Source organism: Terrapene carolina, unplaced genomic scaffold (assembly GCF_002925995.2).
Source record: "Terrapene carolina triunguis isolate 2854851 unplaced genomic scaffold, T_m_triunguis-2.0 Scaffold85, whole genome shotgun sequence".
Classification (NCBI taxonomy): domain Eukaryota; kingdom Metazoa; phylum Chordata; order Testudines; family Emydidae; genus Terrapene; species Terrapene triunguis.
Window position 1 is genome coordinate 8,600,911 of NW_020664436.1, and position 23,613 is coordinate 8,624,523.

Genomic DNA, 23,613 nt, shown 5'->3' on the forward strand with positions numbered 1-23,613 from the left:
ACTAGGCTTTGGCATAGTCCCAAATGATATCCCAAAGTCCAGTAGCTGTTGAACTGCACTCACCTAAAATACAGATTTAAACTTCTTAAATATCTTTAAATTACCCTTGAATCTGCAGGAGGCTGAATGCCTTCAGCTCTCACTGGATTCGAGAGAAACTGAAGTTACGCTAAGCATCGCCGAGTAGATGCTCAACTTAATCAAGCTGTGTGACAGCACAAAAGGTTAGAAGGAAAAACATTTTCCTCTCACAAAATTTAGAAAGTATTCTATTACAATGTGTAAGACAGAAAAGGCTATTTTTAAAGTGCACTTTCCACTCCCTCTCACCCCCCCCGCGCACAAGTCCTGCGCTGCCATAACGGAGCAGCTCTCCCTTCTACATCTAGATTAAACCCAGTGGGGTCCTTTGGTTCACTTTTTACCTCCACACCAAGGCCATGTCTACACTTATCAGTAGATCGGTGCTGCTGTAATCAATGCAGCAGGTGTTGATTTAGCAGGTCTAGTGAAGACCTGCTAAATTGATCGCAGAGCATTCTCCGGTTGACTCCGGTACTCCACTGGAACAAGAAGAATAAGGTAAGTCAAGAGACACTGCAGTAAGTCGACCTAAGCTACATCAACTCCAGTTATGTTATTCATGTAATTGGAGTAGTGTAACTTAGGTTGACTTATTGCGGTAGTATAGACACGGCTCTAGTCAGTTTGAATATATTCTTTCCCTGTCACCCTGCTTATAGGAAGCCACCATTGCTGCTCTTTATCAGCATCTTGCAATGCTGATCATACGCTATAATCTCTGGGCAGCTGCCAATGCTATTTTCTTTATTAGCTGACTTGTAGGCGGCACAAAAACAGTGCTGTCCCTTTTATCATTTCTGTAATGTATATGAGCCCCACTGTACTTCAGCCTCCTGCAAAGCTGTATGACATAGTAACCTGTTTGGAGGACTGGCAACAATCATTTTGTTCATGAGAAAATAAATCTTCCAATCTTGGCTCACACTTGATTCCCCAACTCTTAACAGACAAAGATATAGCTTTGTAATTTTATTCCTCTGTCTCGGGGGGGGGGGGGGGGGGGGACTTAAATGAAGCTTTATTTACTTCAAAAATTGCTGACTTAATGAGAGATCAGGGGTTGCCTTGCATCCTATTATGGCTACCCACTCAGTGTTAAGTGGACTATTGAGACATAGGTAAATTTGCTGAGTAAGTTATATCAGTTTAGGCACTTGTTCAGATACCCAGCTGTGTGTTAGAAAGCAGATGGAAGGCTGCAGAAATGACTGTAATGTTCTTACAGAAATCAGCTATAAAAACTGAACATCTCTTTAAAAAGGCATAAGAATCACATATTTTAGAGTTAGGGCTTGTCCACATGGGGAAGTTAGTGAAAAACAAGTATGGTGTGAATTTAAAATGTACTAGCTATTCCAGGATTTTTCCTCCAAGTAGACAAGTCCTTACCCTTCTAAATAAAGAAGTGAAACTCCTAGTTGCTTCTATATTGTAAAGGCAAATAGTTACATTCTGTACCTAACACTTTGAAAAACAGATAAGGAATAATAATTTACATTTAAAAGGCTATAAATTTACCCCTTTCAATGTAAATATTTAGGAGACAATACTGAATAGTGCTAATCAGTACTGGATTTTAAATCACTTAAATGTATCCGCTACTTATTAGCGAAGAGTCTGTTTCAACTTCAACACAATGTTGCAAAGAATATCCTAGATCTTGGCTCCAAAATATTATGCCACTCTCTTCATTAGAGCTCTTTATACATTTTTACTCCTTTCTATATATTTCTTCCATCTGCTCTAAAAAGCAGTTTCTCTGTCTTATAAATAATAAGGGTAATTCCTATCCACTACCCTTTTCCTTATTCATATTAATTTTTGTGTGGTATTTGGGCTCAATTGAAAACAAAACTGAAGGACCGTTAGTGAAAAAAGATCCATATCCAATAGAGGAAAGTAAAGAGAGGTGGTCTATCAGGCCTGACTCTTGATCTTTCCTTTGCTGGTGGAGGTGGTAGCGGTTAAAGCCATGCAAGGCTGCCCTAAGCAGAGTCTCTGCTCCAGCAAGAGTATTATTAGCCATGAAAGTCTCCCTTTTCTCCAGTTCTGGCTAGAGGACATAGGTTTGGAGGCTGGAGCAAGCCAACTCTTGCCCAGCACTTCTCTTCAGCGGGTTTTCTGGAGTTTTCAGGAGATGGATGAAAGAGAATGAGAAGACAAGAAGTTTCCATCTCCCACTTCTCTTCACAGATATCCATGAGGGGAAGAGAAAGAATTGGGCCAGAAGAAGCTGTCATTCCCTTCCAATTCTCATTTTTGCACATAAAGGGAGGGAGAAAAGTTAGTCAAGACTTCGCATTTAAGCTGGTTGTTTTTCGTGTTTTTCTTGCAAGATCTCCTGTCTCACATTGACACAAAATATGTCTACACTTTATGGAGCAAAAGAAACCCGTCTGGTCTAGCTGCATATACTGGAACCTGACATCCTGTCATGGGTAGAAAAAAATCCAACCATGAGATGTCCCAATTTCTTTTTAGTGAGCTGCGAGTAATGGGCTGCAGGACTTCCATTTCTCATTCAGCAGGGGACCAGGCAAAAGGAGTCTACCCTGCCTTCTCTGGGGCTAGAAGCACACATGGGAGTGCTGTACAGTGTCTCTTGCAGTGCACATTGTATAAGAGGAAAGGAAGTTAAAGGGTAAGTGAGTGTTAGAGGAATATCAGTCTCAGTGGATGGACAGGTGGATGGAAGAGTGCATAAGATGTGCACCTCATGGTGGAGAGCATACGTATGGAATTAATATCTAAGTGAAAGTATGCAGGAGATGAACATATTGGATGCAATGAAGAGTTTCTAATGGGAGATAGCAAAAGATAAAAAGTCTTGATTTGGACTTGAATATCATAGAAAGCAAATTCAGACTAATTTGTCTCAAAGGAGAAGAATAAAAATAGTAACAAGGACAGACATATTACTTGCATACACAGCCAAGAGCATGATTCAATATTTATGCATAATGCAGTCCACTCTTTAGCTGTTAAATTTAGGGTGGAATTTTCAAAGATAACTAAGGGCTTGTCTACACTGCCCTGCACTTTGAACTACCATGTGGAGGCTGTGGGAATGAACTAAAAGATTCCTAGTTTGCATTAGTAAAATCCTTTTCAAGCAAGATTATATTAAAGTGAACTAGGAACCCTTTAGTTTGCACCCACAGAGTCCAAACGGGGCTGTTACATCACAGCACTTTGTCGTGTACTGCTATTCACACCCCAGTAGTCCAAACTGCAGGGCCGTGTACATATGCCCTAAGTGGCTTAGAAAGGAGCACAAATCGGATTCCAAATCACTTAAGGATGGGATTTTCAAAAGTGCCTAACAAATGTTTAATCAGGCTCAGTGACTAAATGTTTTCACAAATGTGTGACTTTTTACAATAACTACTCTAGGATTCATCACTTTCTAAAGATACTATAGGTATATCAAACAAGTGTTGACACCAATACTTTATCCCTACAAACTGCAGAATCCACTCTTGATGTGGAAACTTTCATTATTTGAATATTCTATCAGAACAGATATAAGTGGAATGGTACCTATTCAGCTTTTAAGAGCTCACCACTCTCCAAATATACTACAAACTACATACATTTAACCTTCCCATATTTGTAAAGGATACTAGATGATTTTCGGTGTTGTTATTGCTTTGACTGGAATTTTTTGATAGAGAGTTTTAAGGAACATATTTCACTACTAAAGTAAACTTTCTTCATAGATACTTACAATCAACTTTCTTCAGGAGAAGGAAAAAATTGAAGACAAGGAAATGTCACAAAGAAAGAGGATACTGTTTTATTTAAAGAAATTTGTTTTCAATGACCAGTGAAGGGTGAAACCACATAAGATATATCTTCTATTTTCACTTAGAATGGAGTCAAGCCATATTACTGACATACTCTACTTGTCCAAACGTATCACTTATTCTGTGTTATGCTGAAAACCACTTCAGTCAGGCTTCACTGTAGTAGCATTGTCTTTTTTCAGGTTTGGGGTTTGGATTTGTTCCTGAAATAGCGTAAGGGCAGACTTCCACACCACATCACAGTACTGCAGTTATTTCCTAAAGTCCAATCTTAACAGCAATAAATCAGGCACTTGGATTCAAATTAGAAGAAATTAACTCTTTGAGACCACTGATAAGGATTTCCCTAGACATTAAACAATAATGCATGTCTCATAACTGTTAAGCATCAGGAATTCCAGACTCAGTGCCAAGGATGTAAATGCAGCAAGTGCTCGAGAACTTTATTGAAAAACTGAAATTTGTGTACACTAAACTCATTCAGTATTAAATTGAACTCAGTTTGTAGATTGTAAGTTTTGCTAAGTAGTTCAACTCCTGCAACTAATGCAAGATTTTCTTAGGACATGATATAGAATGATTTTATTTTAAATGTTGTAGACCAGTGGTTTTCAAACTTTTTTTCTGGTGACCCAGATGAAGAAAATTGTTGATGCCCACGACCCAGTGGAGCTGGGGATGTGGGGTGAAGTAAGATGAGGCCCTGAAACAAACTCTTGTGTCAGAGGCCCAGTCTGAGGCCTGAAGCCTGAACCAAAGTACTTCCAGGCATTGCTAAGCAAAAGCTGGGCTGTGAGCAAGAGACAGGCCCCACTCACAGAAGTTGGCGAGAAGAGGGTTGCTAGAAGCAGGTGCATCCACACATAAGTGCTAATAAGAGGAACTTGTGCCAAGATAGCATCAGAACACTCCACAGAGATAACAAGGAACAGGCAGGTGCATATTAAAGACAGGGTCAAAAGGACAACATGATGGATAGATTTGTTTGAATTGACATGATCAAAGAGGGAGACAGCCCCCAATGAGTCAAGGGGCTGTACTTCAATACGTCAGTAGGGATGAGTAATCTGTCCTGTAACTGTATAAAAGTAGGTCCCGGAGTGCACATCTTTGTCTGGGTCAGTGGAAAGTCTGCGGGGCAGTGGAAAGTCCAGCCACTGACTGAGCCAATCCATTGCCAGGGGGCACAAATTCGTAGTATATCTTGTAGAATCTATAGGAAACTATTACTGTGCTTCGTTTGACAATAAACCTGGCTCGGATTCCTTCATACCTTACTAGAGTTTGTGGTCTTTGGGAGTTCTCTCGGGGTTTGCTGTGTCAGCTATCTGCGCAGAGCCGGGACAGCACACAGAGGGAACATGCACGCAGCCGACTGTTATCATCGAACAAGAGCAGAGCACCACACCGGTAGCCACTGACAACAAGGGGTTGGGGTGAGGGCTGCAGGGTTGGACTGGGAATGAGGAGTTCAGGGTGTGAGTGGGGGGAGGGGGGGGACTCTGGAATGGGGAAAGGGGTTGGGGTGTGGCAGGGGGTCAGGGTTCTGGGCTGGAGGTGCAGGCTCTGAGGTGGGGCTGGGGATGAGGGGTTTGGGGTGCAGGAAGGGCTCCGGGGTTTGGGGGGGCTCAGGGATGGGGCAGGTGATTGGGGCACGGGCTTACCTTGGGCGGCTCCTGGTCAGCGGCACAGCTGGGGTGCTAAGGCAGGCTTCCTGCCTGTCCTGGCACTGTGGACCGCGCTGCACCGCGGAAGTGGCCAGCAGCAGATCTGGCTCCTAGGTGGAGGCGCGTAAGCACCGCCCCCTCAGCTCCCTGGCCAATGGGAGTGCGAAGCCAGTGCTTGGGCAGCACGTGGAGCCCCGTGGCCCCCCGCCTCAGAGCCGGACCTGCTGCTGGCCGCTTCTGGGGTGCAGCACGGTATCAGAACAGGTAGGGACTAGCCTGCCTTAGCCAGGCAGCACCGCCGATGGGACTTTTAACAGCCCAGTTGGCGGTTCTCACCAGAGCCGCTGCAACCCAGTGCCTTACATTCCGCGACCCCGTACTGGGCCGTGACCCGCAGTTCGAAAAACCACTGTTGTAGACAACGAAGTGTCTGCATTGTAGGAAACAATATGTGTACGTTGGTGATTTCCAACCATTTCACGCTCAGGGTAAAACACATCATTTTAAAGAAGGTCAGGGGAGCATAATCAATACTTTGTGGCAGAGTCTCTGCCCTGTTCCATCCAGATTAACACACAGTGAAATGAAATCCTTCTCAAGACTCCTGCTGTGGATTCCCCTGGCCTGGGGGAGTCCCTAGCAAGTGTAAAACTGGTGTACTTGGATCCTCTGGCTCCCTACCTGCAGCCCCTCACACAGGGACAGTCTGGAAGTGGGGAGAACCCTATCTTATGCCCGGCTTGGCACTAAATGTACTATCAAGCAATGCCATAATAAAATTAAGGCTGTTAAGGTGTGTGATGTTAAGTCCAGGGGAAAAACAAAACATCTCCAGACTGGTAAGGCATACCAGGGCAGCATCCACAGTTCCAGGCAAGATGTTACTGGGAGTTTAGCATACCTGGCTTACCCAGTTACTCAGCTTTCACCAGAGGAATTCTGTCCACCACTGTCTCACATGTTCCGTCTCCTATATGTTGTATCACTAGAAATTCGCCCATACATGTGGCTTGCTGAGTGAAAGACGCACACACACCTCAGCTGCCACTTGGTGGGCTACATCTTCGGTCTCATGCAGGTATTGACAATTATAGGGGAAATTCTGGGATTGTCACAACAACCTTCCAGAACACCCTTCAGGTCTCATGTTACCAATTCACAATTTTATTACAACAATCACAGTATCTGGGGTTAAGCGTTTTCATGAATTTCTGATTTCTACCTTCAGTCTTGCAAAATTTGGCCCTTTCCCAAAATTGTCACCATCTCCCATTACTATCAATGAGACAAAGATTGTCCCCAGCAAGAGCAAGTCCCTTTAATCTTTACAGGTGAAAGGGAGACTGCCTCCAGGCCCAGCAAAGATGGCATTTACGTTCCAGTGTTTTCCAATGGGCCTAAAGCCACGTGGCCCTCAGTGAAGATGGTGGCCTCCTCAATTACTATGTGAGGGCTAGGCAGCAGAAACAAAAGAGACTGAGGGCAGCAAGGGGAGGATGTGTTAAGAAAGAGGACCAAAAATTATGACAAGCAGATGAAAGTGGGGAGGAGGTGGCTAACTAAAGTCTCAGCTTTTTGAGGCAAGGGACTATCTGTTATGATTAGGTGAGATTCTCAACATTTGTTAAAACAAAACAAACAGTTCTAGCTCAAACTCCAGAAAGCAAATCAAGGAACCTTTTAAAGTCATGATTTCTTGGCACTTGACTCATGATTTTGGAACATATGTGGTTGGCAATACTAGGATAGAGAGGAAGAGAATGGCAGTTATCCTCACCCTTGGGAGGAGATGGCAAGTGGAATCCTCTTTATGGAGTGAACAGGAAGGGTATATTCATGGTTGAATTTTTACCTGAACTGGGGGTGGGCAAGTAGTGAAAAAGAAATTGGAGGAAGGTGAAACAATGTGATATTACTTTTAAAACCACATGATTTTTGCAGGGTCCAACTCATGGTTTTTGCATGCTTGGGTTTGCAATACTATAGTCTTATAACTCCCTGATCTAGGGAACTATCAGGTTTCCCACAACACACTAATGCAGCATCAGCTGAAGGCATTACTGTTTGGTGACAATGCACCATTTTACAAAAGCAAGGCTGGCAAGTGTACATATGCTGAACTACTGTAGAAACAAGCTATTTTTGTCAAGGGGATATTGAACATACACTATTGATAAACCAGACATTTTACAGAACAATACAAGTATTAATAAAATACTATTTTATTTAAAATGCTCTGTGAAAACTGGGTTAAGAAATACCAGTTTCATGTGAAAATCCTAGTTACTTTCAGCTGAATATAAAAATGCTGTTCATTCAAAGGCTATAATGAACTAACTTCAAGCTGTAGTGTGTTATTTTTTCTTCTTTAATAATCTGGTAAAGATCTTATAATTTGCGTAAAATTATAATTTGTATTTAAAAACACTACCCCCGGGGTCCTGCAGCTTTGAAAGCAAAAGAAAAAGAATGAGAGGAAGAAAGACCTTATGGTTGAGGCACTGGACTGAGACTCAGGAAACCTGGATTCAATTCTCAACTCTGCCACAGAAATTCCTCTATTACCTTAGGCAAATCTCTCAATCTTCCTGTTTCTCAGGTTCCCCATCGGTAAGATGGGGATAATACTTTTTTTCCCCCTTTTTTGTTTGCCGTGTCTATTTAGATTAGACTTTTTGAGGCAAGGGACTATCTGTTATGCATTTGCAATAACACCCAGCACAAAAGGGCACAATTTTCTGTTGAATCCTCTAGGCATTACTCGAACAAATAGAAATGAGGCTTATTAAATCATTTTAACATACTATATTTTTATACAATTTTAGGGGTGAACAGAGCTTTCTTGTGTCTAACTCTTAAAATAAGTCAGAATACAGCAAGGTAAAGCGGTTTAATAACACTAATTATTATTATTACCAAGATCTGTTAGACATCTAGCAAGCGAATTACATTCATGTACATAATTATATGTACAGTTTACTATTGGGGTATGACTTCATTTCCATAGAAAAAGGGTGTGGACAGAAATACATAATATACTCACTGCAATGGTAGTGATAACCATGAAATAAACTGCAGGACTATGTAAATTATGGCCTTTAATCACACAACTTTAACTGCCATATTTGCTTTCTGTCCACTACTATTTCATATCCCACAGGATTGTGATTAACGCTCCAAATCTTTGAACTGTTTCAAATCTCGGAGATGATCTTGAAAATAAAATCAAAATAACCTGCCAGATATACGGTTCCTTCCTTTTCCCTAAATATAGAATCTCCCAGAGCAAGCAATATTCAGTCTCAGGATATAAAACATACTTGTGTAGCTGCTGCTGTATTTAAATGCTATTCTAATTCAGTTTATTCTTAGCTTTAACCTCTAATCAGTAATGTTTACAAAGGATTTTTTTCACTATTCAATAAAATACTCTCTACTAAGATACAAGAGGGGAAAATATAGCAGTCTAAAAGTCTGAATGCAGAATCTTTACTGTTTGTGTTCCCACATTATACTTGGCTCGAGCCAGTGTTTTTATAGGACCTGATTCAGCAAAGCACTTTAGAAAATCCTTAAGCATATGCTTGGACACGTCGCAGAAACAAAGCCATAAACCCTAAATTAACTAAAAAACGTAAAATATAAAAAATAAAAAAAAAAACAACTTCCTCCTTTGTGCCTCTTCCTTCTCTGTCCAGCAGCTTATGGACTGAAATATTTTGAACAAGAGTCTTAACTGATGAATCCCCAAAACTACAATCCAATTGGGAGAATGCACAAAAGTTTGGATGCTTACCTAAAATTCTGGAGCCAATTAAATTTTACATGCAATTCTACCTCCAACTGCACTAAAACATTAAATGTTTACATTAAGAAACCACCTCTCCTGTGTTGGAAAACAGAAAGGAGGTTGTAAACTCTCATCTAAAAGGAAGCCTCAAGCTGGGTTCATCCTCATCTAATTAAATTTTATTTTTTCAAACAGGTAGATGAGTAGAATAAATTGACATCACCAATTGATGCTCTTCTAGCATTGATTTCTTTAGTGATAATACATGAATTCAAGGTATTAAAACATTTCCCAATAGCATGGTCCATTAGGCGGAATGAAAAGTACCAAATGATTGTACTTAATTGCAATTTTAAAATATAACCAGTCTTATAGGACTGTGACAAAGGATCTGGCATTTGTCAATAATTCCTATTTAACAATATAGAATGACTGATATGAGGGAATTAGGAGGAAAAAAATAATTTCTGCTTAAAAGTCCAATATACAGAAATAGTACAGACTGAGCTAATTTAGTCTAATACCAGGACAAATTTAACATGCAAATCAGAATTCTGGATTTTCTTGGATAGTTATGGAGCAAGGAAGGTCAAAACCACCTTTGAAACGCTTGACTGAGAACCAGGAAGTTGGAGGACCACTGCAGAACTAGGCCATGGGGCGGAAATGAGAGTAAGGGGAATGTTAGCATAAAGAAGGGACACTAACCACTGTATGGAGAACAGAGACTATTTCATCAACCCCCAGTAGATACACCACATCAAACAGCACTTTGTTGAAATGTGGATGTAACTTCACCCTGAAATCAATTATAGTAGTTACAACTTGACCAAAAAATTGATGGGGGTAGGATGGGGAATCCTAGGACACAGCAACCAGGTTGGCTAGGGAAAAAAGTGAGCAGCTGAATTATAAAGGCAGAGAAGAAAATCTGTTAGTCACTGTCATCAAATTTAGTTTGCTTAACTTTTCAGAGCACAAGACTACCAAACCATTTCTTTAATTTTAATGTGGTTTTCTTGTTCTTTTCCTAGTAAATATGGTTTAATGAGACCTTTGAAGTCTGTTGCTTGGGTAATTCCTTGCAGACTGTACCAAAAAACAAACTATCCAAAGAAGGAAAAGTGTCTGAAACCTCCCCCCATTCAGATTCTTGCTCCCAAACCACACTACAGAAGCAGTCCTCTCCTATAAGATCTGTTGCAAGCAGTGCTGCCAGTCAGGTGGACTCACTGAAGACACAGACCAGAGAGGGGAATAGAGTTTAAGGAGATAAAAAAAATGTCCGTTATGTATAAATATGATGTTCTATAAAATAAAGCAACTTCAAACTGAGCATTACTTAATCTCCGTCTTGGAATGGAATGCAAACTTGTCCCCTGCAACACATGAACTACAGCATCTAATTTTTTAACCTGAAACCACAAAACACACTGAAAACAGTAACAGCAAAAATCATTAAGAATTCTTTGCTAATCCTACTCATAATACCTTATAAACATACATACTAAAAACTTTGTGAACAAGAACCCCAGAAACCATTTGAGCCATTGTGCATGACAACTCATCAGCATGAAGAGGCAGCTTCAGATTCTACTGTACTCAAGAGGCAGCAATCCGATTTCCCAGCAATGCTAGTTGGACCAGAAAGCATACATATATTAAATTAGCAGTAAAATTTTGGATCTTGACATTCCTAGAAAGTGATTCACTCCTTTCCCTAGTGCCCCTTAGAGAAGGGGAAAAAAGAGAGTAGAATGGCCTTGAAATCATTTACCCTCTTACATTTGTTGGCACTAGTTCAGTTCTGCTGTGAGAAAGTTTTTGCAGTGTTATAATCTTGTAACTGACAGAATCTATCATTTTTGAAAATGCTGCTCAGAAGATAAGGTGAAAAAGACTTTTTATGGAGCCACAAAAGTTCCAACAGGAGAGCATTCTTAATGAGAATCTCAGTATTTTTTCTGGTTATAAAAAAATATATAAATATACTTCACCCCTTTTCTCAGCAGATACAAAAATGAACTGCTTTTATTTAAGCTATAGAAACAGTTTTTATAAACCAAATTGCCATGTTACTTTTGCAGAGATATTACTAATAATTTGACATTGAAAATGTTATGTGCCTTGATTTGATCAGTCCCTAGTTCTCCTTTAATATCCCAAATGAAATATAGAGGTTGAGAAGAACAAAGGGGGAAAAATGCATACAATTAAAGGGAGAAAAATGTCAATGCATATACATTTAATAAAACGTGCACTAAAATGTATTGCTTGATTTAAAAAGGGGCTAAGCATCTTTGGATCCTACTGACTTCAGTGGATGCCCACCTCCTTTGAAAAATCAGGCCAACCTCAAGATCAAATTCCATAATAAAAATAGTCTGATGGAATTATGGATCAGCACAGTGGAAAACCAAGGAACAGGAAGAATGGCTAGCATTACCATTTGGTCCATTTTTGGTTCCTTTGGTTTGGACAGGTCCCCTCTGAATCATACCTTGTTTTTTCAATCTGTTTCATCTGATTTTTCTAACTTATGCCTATATTTTCCTTGGCAAGAGAAGGTTGAATGTTCAACTTTTGTAGTCAGATCAACACGAACAGAACAGTAAGGCGGATAACTATTATGTAAGATTTGTTCTCCCTTTAAATGGTAAGAAAAAGATCTCTCGCAGATTGGAAATGTCTGAAGGGAGACAACAGCCAATCTTCCCTGCCCAATTTTATGCATCATAATAAAGGCACCAAGCTGCTCCACTCTCCATAAATCACAGAAATCTTAAAAGTATAGTGAACCAATGCAGTACACCTTTTCTTGTCCCCTCTTCTCCTCCTCATCACTCCACAGGCAAATCAAGATGGGATAGAGAATGAAATCAAGAAAAGGTGGGGAGCACATAGTGACAGTTTCCGCTGCACCATTTGTGTTTGCTCTCCCTCCCCACTATTGTGTTCCTAGTACCACTATTGAAGCTAGAGTCCTTTGATCATTGAATGCCAGGAGTACAAAGAATGAACACTCCTCCCTGTGCTGCTCTAACTCATACCCCTGGCCTGAGATCTAAAGGATCTCATAGCACTGAACTGGTGTGGCAAAGCCCTGCCCTACCCTGCCCCCAGCACCTCCCTTTTCCACGGAAATGTCTTTATCATCATTTCTGAACAGAATCCATGGAACTGGGGAGGGGACTATGTCAACAAAGACTGAGAAGAACCTAGAATTTAACAAAATGAAGCCATACCTACAGTCTGTTACAGAAACCAATAGAAGTACTATAATACTACTTTACATTCCAGTAATAGTAATGAACTTTCCTGCCTTACAGGTCACTGTATACACACAAGCCATATTTAATAGATATTTTAATGTTACATTTTTAACAAATTTTAATTTTCAAAATATTCTGAAGTCTCATGTACAGTTATCTTGTTCATTCATTCCTCTCAAATATACTGTAGTGAATGCATTAACCAGATCAAAGAAATTCAGAGTAAACAAATGAAATGAGCAAAAATTTAACAGAGGAAGGGCATTTTGATTTTTAAGGACTCACTTTTGTTGATTCACAAAAAGGAATTTTACGCCAATGCAAATATTAAGGGCACAAACATGAGGCGGTCTATTTACATATTTGTGAACTTGTAGGGAAAAAATACTGCCCAATATCACACCAAACCAGTAACTGTTACAACTGTAATTTCTTAGCCTTCAACTAAGAAAATCCATTGACAACAGAGAAAGGGTAACTTGGTATACATTTTTGGGGATTTTAAATCTTTGTGGAGTTGGGGGTACTCAAACAATACAAAATCAGTATCTGGAAAGGTTCTGAATTAGCTTCCCCTTTGTTTTCTTGCCTTATCTATTTTCCACTTTCTACATAAAAGCTCTAAGAAACAAATGCTAATTCTGAAGAGATGATAATGACAGAGAAGTGTAAGTAGCACCAAAGAGAGGTGACAGCACATTTGCGGTCATCATTCTCTGTATTTTTTCTCTTTTGAAAATTACTGGTTTTTATGTGCTATTCAACAAGACAACACAAAAGGTCTGAAAAAACGCTACATGCCTAACTATGAGCAGGGACTCTACTTGACTGTGCAATGTTTAGCACAATGAGGCCCTAATTCCTCTTTGGGTTCCCCATGTGCTATCACAATAGAAATAAGATAAAATCATCCTTTAAAGAAAAGTGTTTCCTTAAATCCTTAAACACACAGGTAAAATAAGGAATCACTATTTTAGCCGCACCTAAATCCAAATACTCATTTTATGATTACTATAATTTGTACAGGACCCAAAACGTTTAACATGAAGATACCTAGTTAACAATCTAATCATAAGAATGTGATAGCTCCAAAAATGGCTACACTAGAAAAGAGTTAATAATTTTAGTGTCCAATCTGGTACTTTTGTAAAAATCTTGAAGATTACTGTATAGCTGCGCACAGCACAAGGCTATTAAATTCAAAGATAAAAGAGTCCTACGTACACCCAAAATGTAATTCAAATCAAAGTTAATTTACTATGTATATGTGATTCTTTAATTTCAGCTATAAATTACTCTATAAAGAAGACAAGCTATTAAAATATTTGTGTATGTGATGTTCGATTAATGGGTTTGAGCAAAAAAATCCATACACTAAATCTAGATTGCCCTACTCAGATGTGGGCCCATTACAGTCAATGAGATTATGGACACAAACAGGATTTGACCCAAAAATAATGCTTCAATAGTATTAACAGTACTTATTAATTAATGATCAGTACTGTTAGGGCAATACCAAAACTCCCTGTCAAGTTCAATCATGTCTTTCAACTACAATATTCTTCTTGTAGCATGATTCATGTCCCCACTGTAGCTCTCAATATTTTTAGGACTACAATCGACATCGATACAAAATTTCAATTAAGGACCTGAACCTGATAGATACTGAGATCTTCAACTCAAATAGACTTCACTCAGTGTTCAGGGCACTCTGCACCTTCCAAGAGGTGCTGGGTACCTGGCAGAATCAGGCCATTAGTGTGATCTTATTTTGTTTATGTCCCCTACTGTACTACCTTTATTTTAACTATGATTTAACTACATCCATTAAAAGGAAACTGCAGGCCACAAGTACTTCTTCTGATTAAAGGTGCCCACAGTAAAGGGGTCTCATGATGATCCACTGCCTTATTAAAGTGATTTAAGATTTCTGATGTTTCCTAAGATATCTTGAAAGGCATTCCTTTTTCCAGGAAAGACACATTTCAGCAGATATCAGATGAACGTATGACAACCATCTAACCAGCCTGCAGATTTAGGAATCCACATGTAGGCTGAAAAGATGCCTGCTCACACATACACACAGCAGTTTAAATAATGCTAGAGGAACCAAGGGCAGCATTATTATATGGCTTTTTTGCCCAATTTCATTGTATAGTTATTGTTTATATGCTTAAGAAGGTGCTTTGAACTAGCTTAAAAGAATTGCAACTGATTAATTTACAGGAAAACAACTGATGAGCAAATAAGCACATGCAGTGCCCTTTAAAAGTCTTCATTAATAGATGCTTTAGGAGCCCTTGATGCACCAACTCTCCCCATCTTTTTTTTTTTTTTTTTAAACCCACGTAAAGTCAGAAGATGTAATTTGGCTTGCCTAGTCTTCAGGTTATGATGGGACTCATTCTCTTAGCTGCAGTAGGTCAGAGATTTTACTTGGGATTCTTCCACAAGATCCTTTCCTAACTACATACAATTTCAGGTTAAAGCATAAACCTAAGAGAGAGCCTTTGTTGATACAAAGTACAATATGAAGGCTAGAGTCTAATTTGTGCCTTTTGATTCCAGGCAAGATTTAGGATTGTGTGGTTACAAGCCACACATATTTTTACTTGGATTTACGATGTTACAATAAGTAGGCCATGGATCAACTGGCTCAAAAGATGAAATGAAGGAAAGAAGATTTGGATTAGGGTCACTGTGCGCAGTTAACTATGTGGTCCTAGGCAAGTGCTTCAAAGTGTTTTATTCTAGGAACATAAGAATGGCCATACTGGGTCAGACCAAAGGTCCATCCAGCCCAGTATCCTGTCTATCGACAGTGGCCAATGCCAGGTGCCCCAGAGAGAGTGAACTTAACAGGTAATGATCAAGTGATCTCTCTCCAGCCATCCATCTCCACCCTCTGACAAACAGAGGGTAGGGACACTAATACTGAGAAGGGAGTACAAGTAAAAACCACCATGATTTTCTAATAGTTGGCCAGTAGATGGCATGATAATGCTATTCTATTTTTTTTCTCTCTATGAAGAATTCACCCAAAAGATGGGCCTCTGCCACTTCACAAATATCAGTTAGTATGATTTCCTAAGCAATATCACATGAGCGATCATAAGACAGTTTACTTTTACTGCATAGCCCACATGCTATGTCGATTTAATGTCTCCTGTTTTAACACCTGAGCAGAAGTATTTATATTCTTGAAGAGAAAGTTAAAAAGGTAGGTGTAAGTCCAAACTTTGGTCATTTATAAGTACATATCTTACATGTGAGGGCAGTCCTGTTAAAATGTAGGTGAATCATTTGCAAACAGTGCAGAGGTTGAGAAGTTTGCATATGATGTTTGAACAATTCTGAAGAACAAGCTAGCAAAGATCAGTCTGCTCTTGGATAATTCACAAACCAATAAAAGGGCTAAAGTTATCAAATTCTTCACGGTTTATAGCTCTATTTGTACCTGTGTGATGGGACACAGGGCTCTGGGTTGCAGCACTTGAAAAGGGTCTAGGTTTGAGGTATCAAATCTCTCTCTGAATACAGGTATCCAGCTGATGATCAGATCTTAATATGAAAAAGTTCCAAAAATGCAAGTCAGCAAGATTTAAACCTTGTTAAATTGTTAAACCTAATGGTTCAGGCTACATTTCTGGAATATCTATAATTTCGAGAGTAAGACTGTGTGAGTATCTTAAAAAATCCATGGCAGATTACAAATTGCAGATATCTTTTGTTCCTCAGCACTGCAATCATAGTGTGTTGTTCTAGAAAGATACCTGCCACCTGAGGAAAGAGATTAGGATTAAGTACTGAGGGTAAAATCCTGACCTCACTGAAGACGGTGACAAAACTCCCATTGACTTTAATAGGGCCAGGATTTTGCCCTCTAAATTTAGAGTTAAGTAATGATTAAGGACAAAAGTTAACTACACTGAACCCTTTCCAATCTTTATACTAGAAACAAGAAATCAGACCTATGAAATACAATAGTAATATTTCTGCAACAGATATAAATTTAACATCAGTTGGCCAGCCTTGAAGTGGTGATGGATGTCAGTATTGTATTAACGTCGAGTCTGTTTTAATCTTTTGCACTTCTTTAATGCTTTCCTTGAGAATCTTAAAGCATTTTACAAACATTCAAGTAAGTTTTGTATCTTCACTGAAAGACTTTTACAGATGGCTAACCAAGCAGAGGGACTTGCTTTGAAGGTCATACAGCAAGTCAGCAGCACTGGAAATAATTTTTCTCCTTGGCTTGCCGAGCTCCATATGACAACATAATATGTATAGGTGCTTGTAAGCAAATGGTTCAGGAAGCTGAGTGAATCACTATATAAATTACTCACATTTGTTTACGTAAGCTTTTCAGCCTTGTACTAGCAGATGATTTAAAATTAGCATTGCTGTGATAGATAAATTAAGCCCAGTGATATACAAGTATTTTTTAGTTTACACACTGACAGCTGTTGTTTGGGTTTGAATTAATACTTTTAAAGAGGGGGGGGGAGTTTGAAAAAGAGGTGGGAAGGAGAAAGGTGAATGGTGAAATAAGGGGAATGGAGAAAGAGTTAAGGTATGAGGGAAGAAAAGAGAGAATGAGGCTTTACAAGATAATTCCAAAATGAAGGAATAAAAATATTTGAAGAAACGTTAAATAGGGACAAAAAATACGGGAGCGGAGGGAGAATATTAAAACACACAATCAGAATAGAAAAGAGAGTTAATGAATTTAGAGAAAAATATGTTTAAACTTAGAAACATTAGCCTTAAGATTTTCTTTGCAACCATACTGTACATGAACAGAACGATGCAGCATTGTCTTCTTGAGTCTGCAGACAGCTCCATCTCCTCTCCTCTGTTCATGACTGAGGGAATTTTAAAAGATTCTGGTCAGTTTCACGGCTGCTATCTAGAATCTTTGGGCAGCAATGAAACTACAGTATCAAGAATGTCAATATCATGCTGCTGTTGAGGACAGATATGAGCACCACAGTGGTAGACTCTAAAGATATACTAGGAGGAAGACAACCCAAAGAGCGAGTCTGGGGTGACCAGAGAGTAGTTGTGACCTCTTCACCACACTCCTTTACAGTAACTCAGGGTATGTCTACACCTCAATAAAACAACTGGGACTGGCCTGTATTAGCTGACTTAGGCTCAGGCTGCAGGGCTATAAAAATTGCATTGTAGACATTTGGGCTAGCACTGGAGCTCTGTGACCTTGTGAGATGGGAGGGTCCCAGAAATTCTTTTCCCACCCTGATCTTGCAAGATGCTCCGATCAGACCAGAAAAGAAGATGTAACTAGACATCACCATCACCTTTATGGCTGTGTTCCTGAATAACTCTTGATTCACAGGGATGTCAGTTTCCTCCAACCTATTTTCTAGCAGAGTCCTTTTACCTTCTAATAAGATTAACCTTCACTGCAGAATTAACTTGAGTTATCTACACTGAAGTTAGTTTAGTTCAAGTGACAGTGGTCATGCTGAGAAAAGGGAGAAAAGGTGCAGGAGTTGCACTGTATGTAAGAGAGCAGTGTGATTGCTCAGGGCTCCAGTATGAAAATGGAGAAAACCCAAAGACTCTGAACAGGCTTAAGTTTAGAGGCGAGATCAACAAGGGTGATGTCATGGTGGACATCTGCTATAGACCACCAGACCAGGAGGATGAGGTAGACGAGGCTTTCTTTGGTCAACTAACAGAAGTTTCCAGATCACAGGCCCTGGTTCTCATGGAGGACTTCAATCACCCTGACATCTGCTGGGAGAGCAATAAAGCAGTGCACAGACAATCCATGAAGTTTTTGGAGAGCGTTGGGGACAACTTCCTGATGCAAGTCCTGGAGGAACCAACTAGAGGCCACGCTCCTCTTGACCTGCTGCTCACAAGCAGGGAAGAATTGGTAGGGGAAGTAGAAGTGTGTGGCAACCTGGGCAGCAGTGACCATGAAATGGTTGATTTCAGGATCCTGACAAAAGGAAGAAAGGAGAGCAGTAGAATACCGGACCCTGGACTTCAGAAAAGCAGACTTTGACTCCCTCAGGGAACTAATGGGCAGGATCCCCTGGAAGGCTAATATGAGGAGGAAAGGAGTCCAGGAGAGCTGGCTGTATTTTAAAGAAGACTTATTGAGGGTACAGGAACAAACCATCCCGATGTGCAGAAAGGATAGTAAATATGGCAGGCGACCAGCTTGGCTTAACAGAGAAATCTTCGGTGAGCTTAAACACAAAAAGGAAGCTTACAAGAAGTGGAAACTTGGACAGATGACTAGGGAGAAGTATAAAAATATTGTTTGAGCATGCAGGGGTGTAATCAGGAAGGTCAAAGCATAACTGGAGTTGCAGCTAGCAAGGGATATGAAGGGTAACAAGAAGCGTTTCTAGAGGTATGTTAGCAATAAGAAGGTGGTCAGGGAAAATGTGGGACCCTTACTGAATGGGGGAGGCAACCTAGTGACAGATGATGTGCAAACAGCTGAAGTACTCAATGCTTTTTTTGCCTCGGTCTTCACAGACAAGGTCAGCTCCCGACGGCTGCACTGGGCAGCACAGGAGGTGAGCAGTCCTCAGTGGTGAAACAACAGGTTACAGACTATTTAGAAAAGCTGGACATGCACAAGTCCATGGGTCTGGAATTAATGCATCTGAGGGTGCTGAGGGAGTTGGCTGATGTGATTGCAGAGTCATTGTCAATTATCTCTGAAAACTTGTGGCAATCGGGGGAGGTCCAGGACAATTGGAAAAAGGCAAATATAGTACCCATCTTTAAAAAAGGGAAGAAGGAGAATCCGGGGAACTACAGACCAGTCAGCTTCTGCCACTCCCGATTCAGACACCGTAAAATGTTGATCTGTTAACACTCCCACATTGGTCAGCAAGTTCCATATAATCCTCCTTTGATTTTTTTTTCCTCTTTCTCCAACAACAATGCTTCAATTAACAGGCATTTAGGCCACTCACTGACGCACTTATTCTTGAACTATTGGACAACTATTGATTAATAAATTTTCACAATACTATTATAATTCTGAATATTTCAATAAAGTCTCCCCACCCACCACAAATTTCTTTTCTTCATGACAGACTTAGAAATGTTGATGAACCTTGACAATGGAACACAGAACAAGTTCATAGAGTATTAATGCTAAAACCTGGATTTAGTGGGCCACTCCTAAAGCACACGAAAAATCCTTCACTTTCAGAATAAGTCAAATATAACAGATAGAAACCGTGCTAAAGAAATGTGTAAACAATACACATTTAGCTTTCAATGACTTCAGTTCAGTTGACTCCCAAAAAAGAATATGTATGCTCCTGTGTCTAAGGCTTTGCAAGGATCAGAATACTGTTTCTGACTGCACTATTCTATTTAATTTACAAAAGACTCTTGAGAATTAGATGCTCACAAGGTAGGGAAGTACTTTCAGCACTAAATCAGTGTGAAGAATTTGTTGTAAGGGCCTGACCTGTACCATTACATTTCAACTCCCAATAGGGAATCAGAATCTAAAATAGTCAGAAATTCTCTCATTAAATGTTTGTAAAAGACATTGAAATGAAAATAGTATTTGGGGTTTTTTAAATGTAAACTTTATAGTGCAGAGCTGGTGAAGCAAACAAGGCTGAATTTCAGCATTGATTTGAGAGAGAGAGAGAGAATGTGCTTTTTCATAATTATGGAAGCAACAGACCAAAACCAGATTAGATTTTATTCATAAACAATTTCACCAAAATAGTTGATGGGTCACAGCTTAGTACTTCACTTAAAGAAGTCGAAGGAAGATATAAATATAGTAAAAAACAGAGATAAGTTACTTACCGATGTAAATGCTAAAAGCTCCTCTTCAGTTAGCTTGTGTATTGGGTTGTTCTTTTGGAAATCTATGCTGTAAAACAAGAATTATTTTGAGTACACACAAAATAATTTCAGTTCAATCAATACAATCTTTATATATAAAGCATGCTTCTCAAATTTGCAAAAAGCTAAAAACATCTTTTAGAAAACAATGTTATGAATAAAAAATGTTTTATGATGTGTGTGCAACAGAGCTTTTGGGCCTTTGTCCATAAGTCACAGGTAATTGAAAACAAAAACAAATGAACAAACAAAACCCACAAACATTTGGGTATGCTACATCCTGTCAAGGAGGTTTTCGAAAGATTGTACCCAAGATAGGTTGTTAAAGGCCCTTCAAAGTGGCATTAAATCATTATTTTCTCTTCCTTAGTGCCATCTTCTAGAGGGTGGAGAGCAAAACTGTTTTATGAACTTCTATTATAGCTCTTTGCCTTCAGAAAACTGGGACAACTAGAGGAAGGATTTAATAAGCGTGTTAAGGGGGACACAGAAAGAGAAGCAGAGTGGTCAGAGAAAGGGATTAGTTTCAAGGGATGTTATGCGCTTAGTTTTCTTTTTTATCCACTCTCTCTCTGTAAACAAGCCGAGATACCTTATCTAGTTTAAGATTATAAGCAGTGTAAATTGAGATACATTAAGCCAGTCTTTTAAATCCATTTTCTGTCTTTCCAGAAACTTGTTTATGTTAGGATTACTGATCAGTGGGTAATTGGACACAATCTTCTCCAAAGAGAACAAACTCCATAACCTTTAAGGAGAAGTACTAAAAGGTAAAATTTCTGGAACATGCAAGCTCCTTTCAATCTGTCAAGGAGCACTGACAGAGGGCTCCTCTCCCAGTAAGCTGCCAGCAGGCTGTAGTGAGCAAACACAAGGGAAAAGCCAAAAACAGAGCAGAAGACGAGAGATGGCAAGGATATTAATCACAGTAGGATGTATCTGTAAAGCCAAAAAAGGAAATGGGTACACAACTCCAAATAATTGGATATTTCTTACACAAACAAATCAAAATAGCTCACCAAATCCCATAATGTACTACAAGTGATATATGAAGTCCATCAAATGGTACAAAAGGGGACAACAGGGTTATAATTCCAACCCCATGTGAAACACTAAATTATATTAAGGCCTAAATCACACTATAAACAAATAATGATCACCATTGAAACTTTATAATTGCTTTTTCCAAGTACCTGACATTGCAAAATATAAAGAATACAGTGGTAATGTTCTTCAGGTAAAGTTGCAAAGATTCTCATGGGAGCCATGGAACATGAAAAGTGATTATGCTCTTTAATTCTATATCCTTCAAATGGGAGAAATTTTGTGTCTCAAATCTAATTATCCTCCAACTTTAATAATAATTATACTTTGTGCATATATTGTACAGTTACATTATAGATATAATATGCAACTATGTAGTTAAAGATTGTCACCATTCATAAGCACAATGGACACAGTTAAAGTTGCATATTAATCAGAACATTTTCGTTTCCCGAATTTTGTCCATTTATATTTTTCAACCTTATGTTTCCTTAATATCACAGCAGAACATAATTTCAATACAGAATGTACTCCCTCATTGAGGTCTATCTATAGAGAAAGTTTAACTTGAAAATTTTATATAGTATTGTACCTAATATATCTACATTTTGTTTTCTTTGCTCTCACCACACTGAACATCCTCCTAATCCACCAAAACTACCTAATTCTGAGTTGGGAAGGAATTTTCATGGATCATGGGATTTTATTAATCCCATTTAAAAAAAGTTATTGAATACCTCCCGAGTAACAAATATAATATGTATACAGCACCTGAGAAGCATACCATCGGTTTTGCAGAACAAAGGAAAGAGATACCTTGTCCAAGGAACTTTATCTAGCTCTACATTTGACTCAAGAACTCAGTGACAGATAAAAAAAGATGATGGGGGCTCAGAGAGGGCACAGTAGGGAAAAAGGAGGATGAGAAATACAATCATTTTTATTTGTATTCCAATAGTGCCTAAACGCCTCATCATTCTAGGTGCTGGACAAACATACTCATTTCCTCTGCCTCAAAGAGCTTACAGTCTAAGTGAGCAAGACAGAAAAAAAAGTAATGTTGGACATGTCTACGTTTGGAGCTGGTGGTAATTCCTAGGTCAAGGAAATATACTCACGCCAGCTCTCATCAAGCTAGCACACTAAAAATAGAGTGTAGCTACAGCAACGTGAGGGGCTATCGGCTCCAAGTACATGCCTTGAGGCTCGGATGTGTACATCCTTGGGGCAGCTAGCCTATCCTGTTGCTTGTACAGACATGGCCAACTCTATTTGGCTCCCTTCTTTGAAGCAAGTTCATACACTTTTACTGAAACTTTTCAAATAACGTCAATATGAGGCAAAGACAAAGCATGAAAAGTTTCAGTCTGGATAAAGTTTCTCAAACTTACAAGCAGCAAGCGGTTATAATAGAAAGTGTGAAGTATTCTTACTACCTCTCTTCCAATATTTTACTATCTTATTGGTTCATTTTTTTTTGGTTGAAGTAGTAACATTAAAATATGAAGTGTAAACTATCTAGTAAAGCATGTAAAGGGATACCAGTCTTCAAGCTAAAGATAAAACACTCAAAACTACTGTAACCAAGGGAATAATACAATATATTTTTAACAATTATTAAAGGGTTTGTATATTAGCTATTACATGTATGTGGCTTAATTCAACCTACTTCCATACTTCAATAACAAACATCCCTTTCCTCTTACCACCTGAAGATGTATTTGTTTCTTTAAAATGATACTGATGCTTCATGGAAACCTTTGGAGAACACTGTATTTGGAAACAATTCTGCCTGTGTGTCACAGTCTGTTTTTTCCTTCCTTTAAAAAAAATTACCACAGCAGTTTTCATGAAAACAGAAACTTGATAACTTAAGAGTTTCTCTGCTTCAGCTGCTTCTTCCCTTGCCTGAAATCAGCTGTTAAGGGGAACATTACAGTCATCTCCACTGCAACCAACAATGGTGTCACAAATAGGACTGTGACTTTATGTATGGAATACAGGAGCAGATGGTCAATTTTCTATTTCTACTGAAAATATGCCCAACCTCCCCAAAAATAGATAAAAATCAGAAAAAGTCTCTTAAT

General features: G+C 39.2%; 1 protein-coding gene across 3 annotated transcripts in view; it reads right to left on the reverse strand.

Moving 5' to 3' along the window:
* The window catches only part of TTC27 (tetratricopeptide repeat domain 27), a 164,982-nt gene that overhangs the window by 83,713 nt on the left and 57,656 nt on the right, over positions 1–23,613 (reverse strand). For all 3 annotated transcript variants that reach the window (XM_026649784.2, XM_026649783.2, XM_026649782.2), the window contains one exon: positions 20,444–20,510. In XM_026649784.2, coding sequence (XP_026505569.1) covers positions 20,444–20,510 — 67 coding nt within the window. The remainder of the gene's footprint in view (positions 1–20,443; positions 20,511–23,613) is intronic.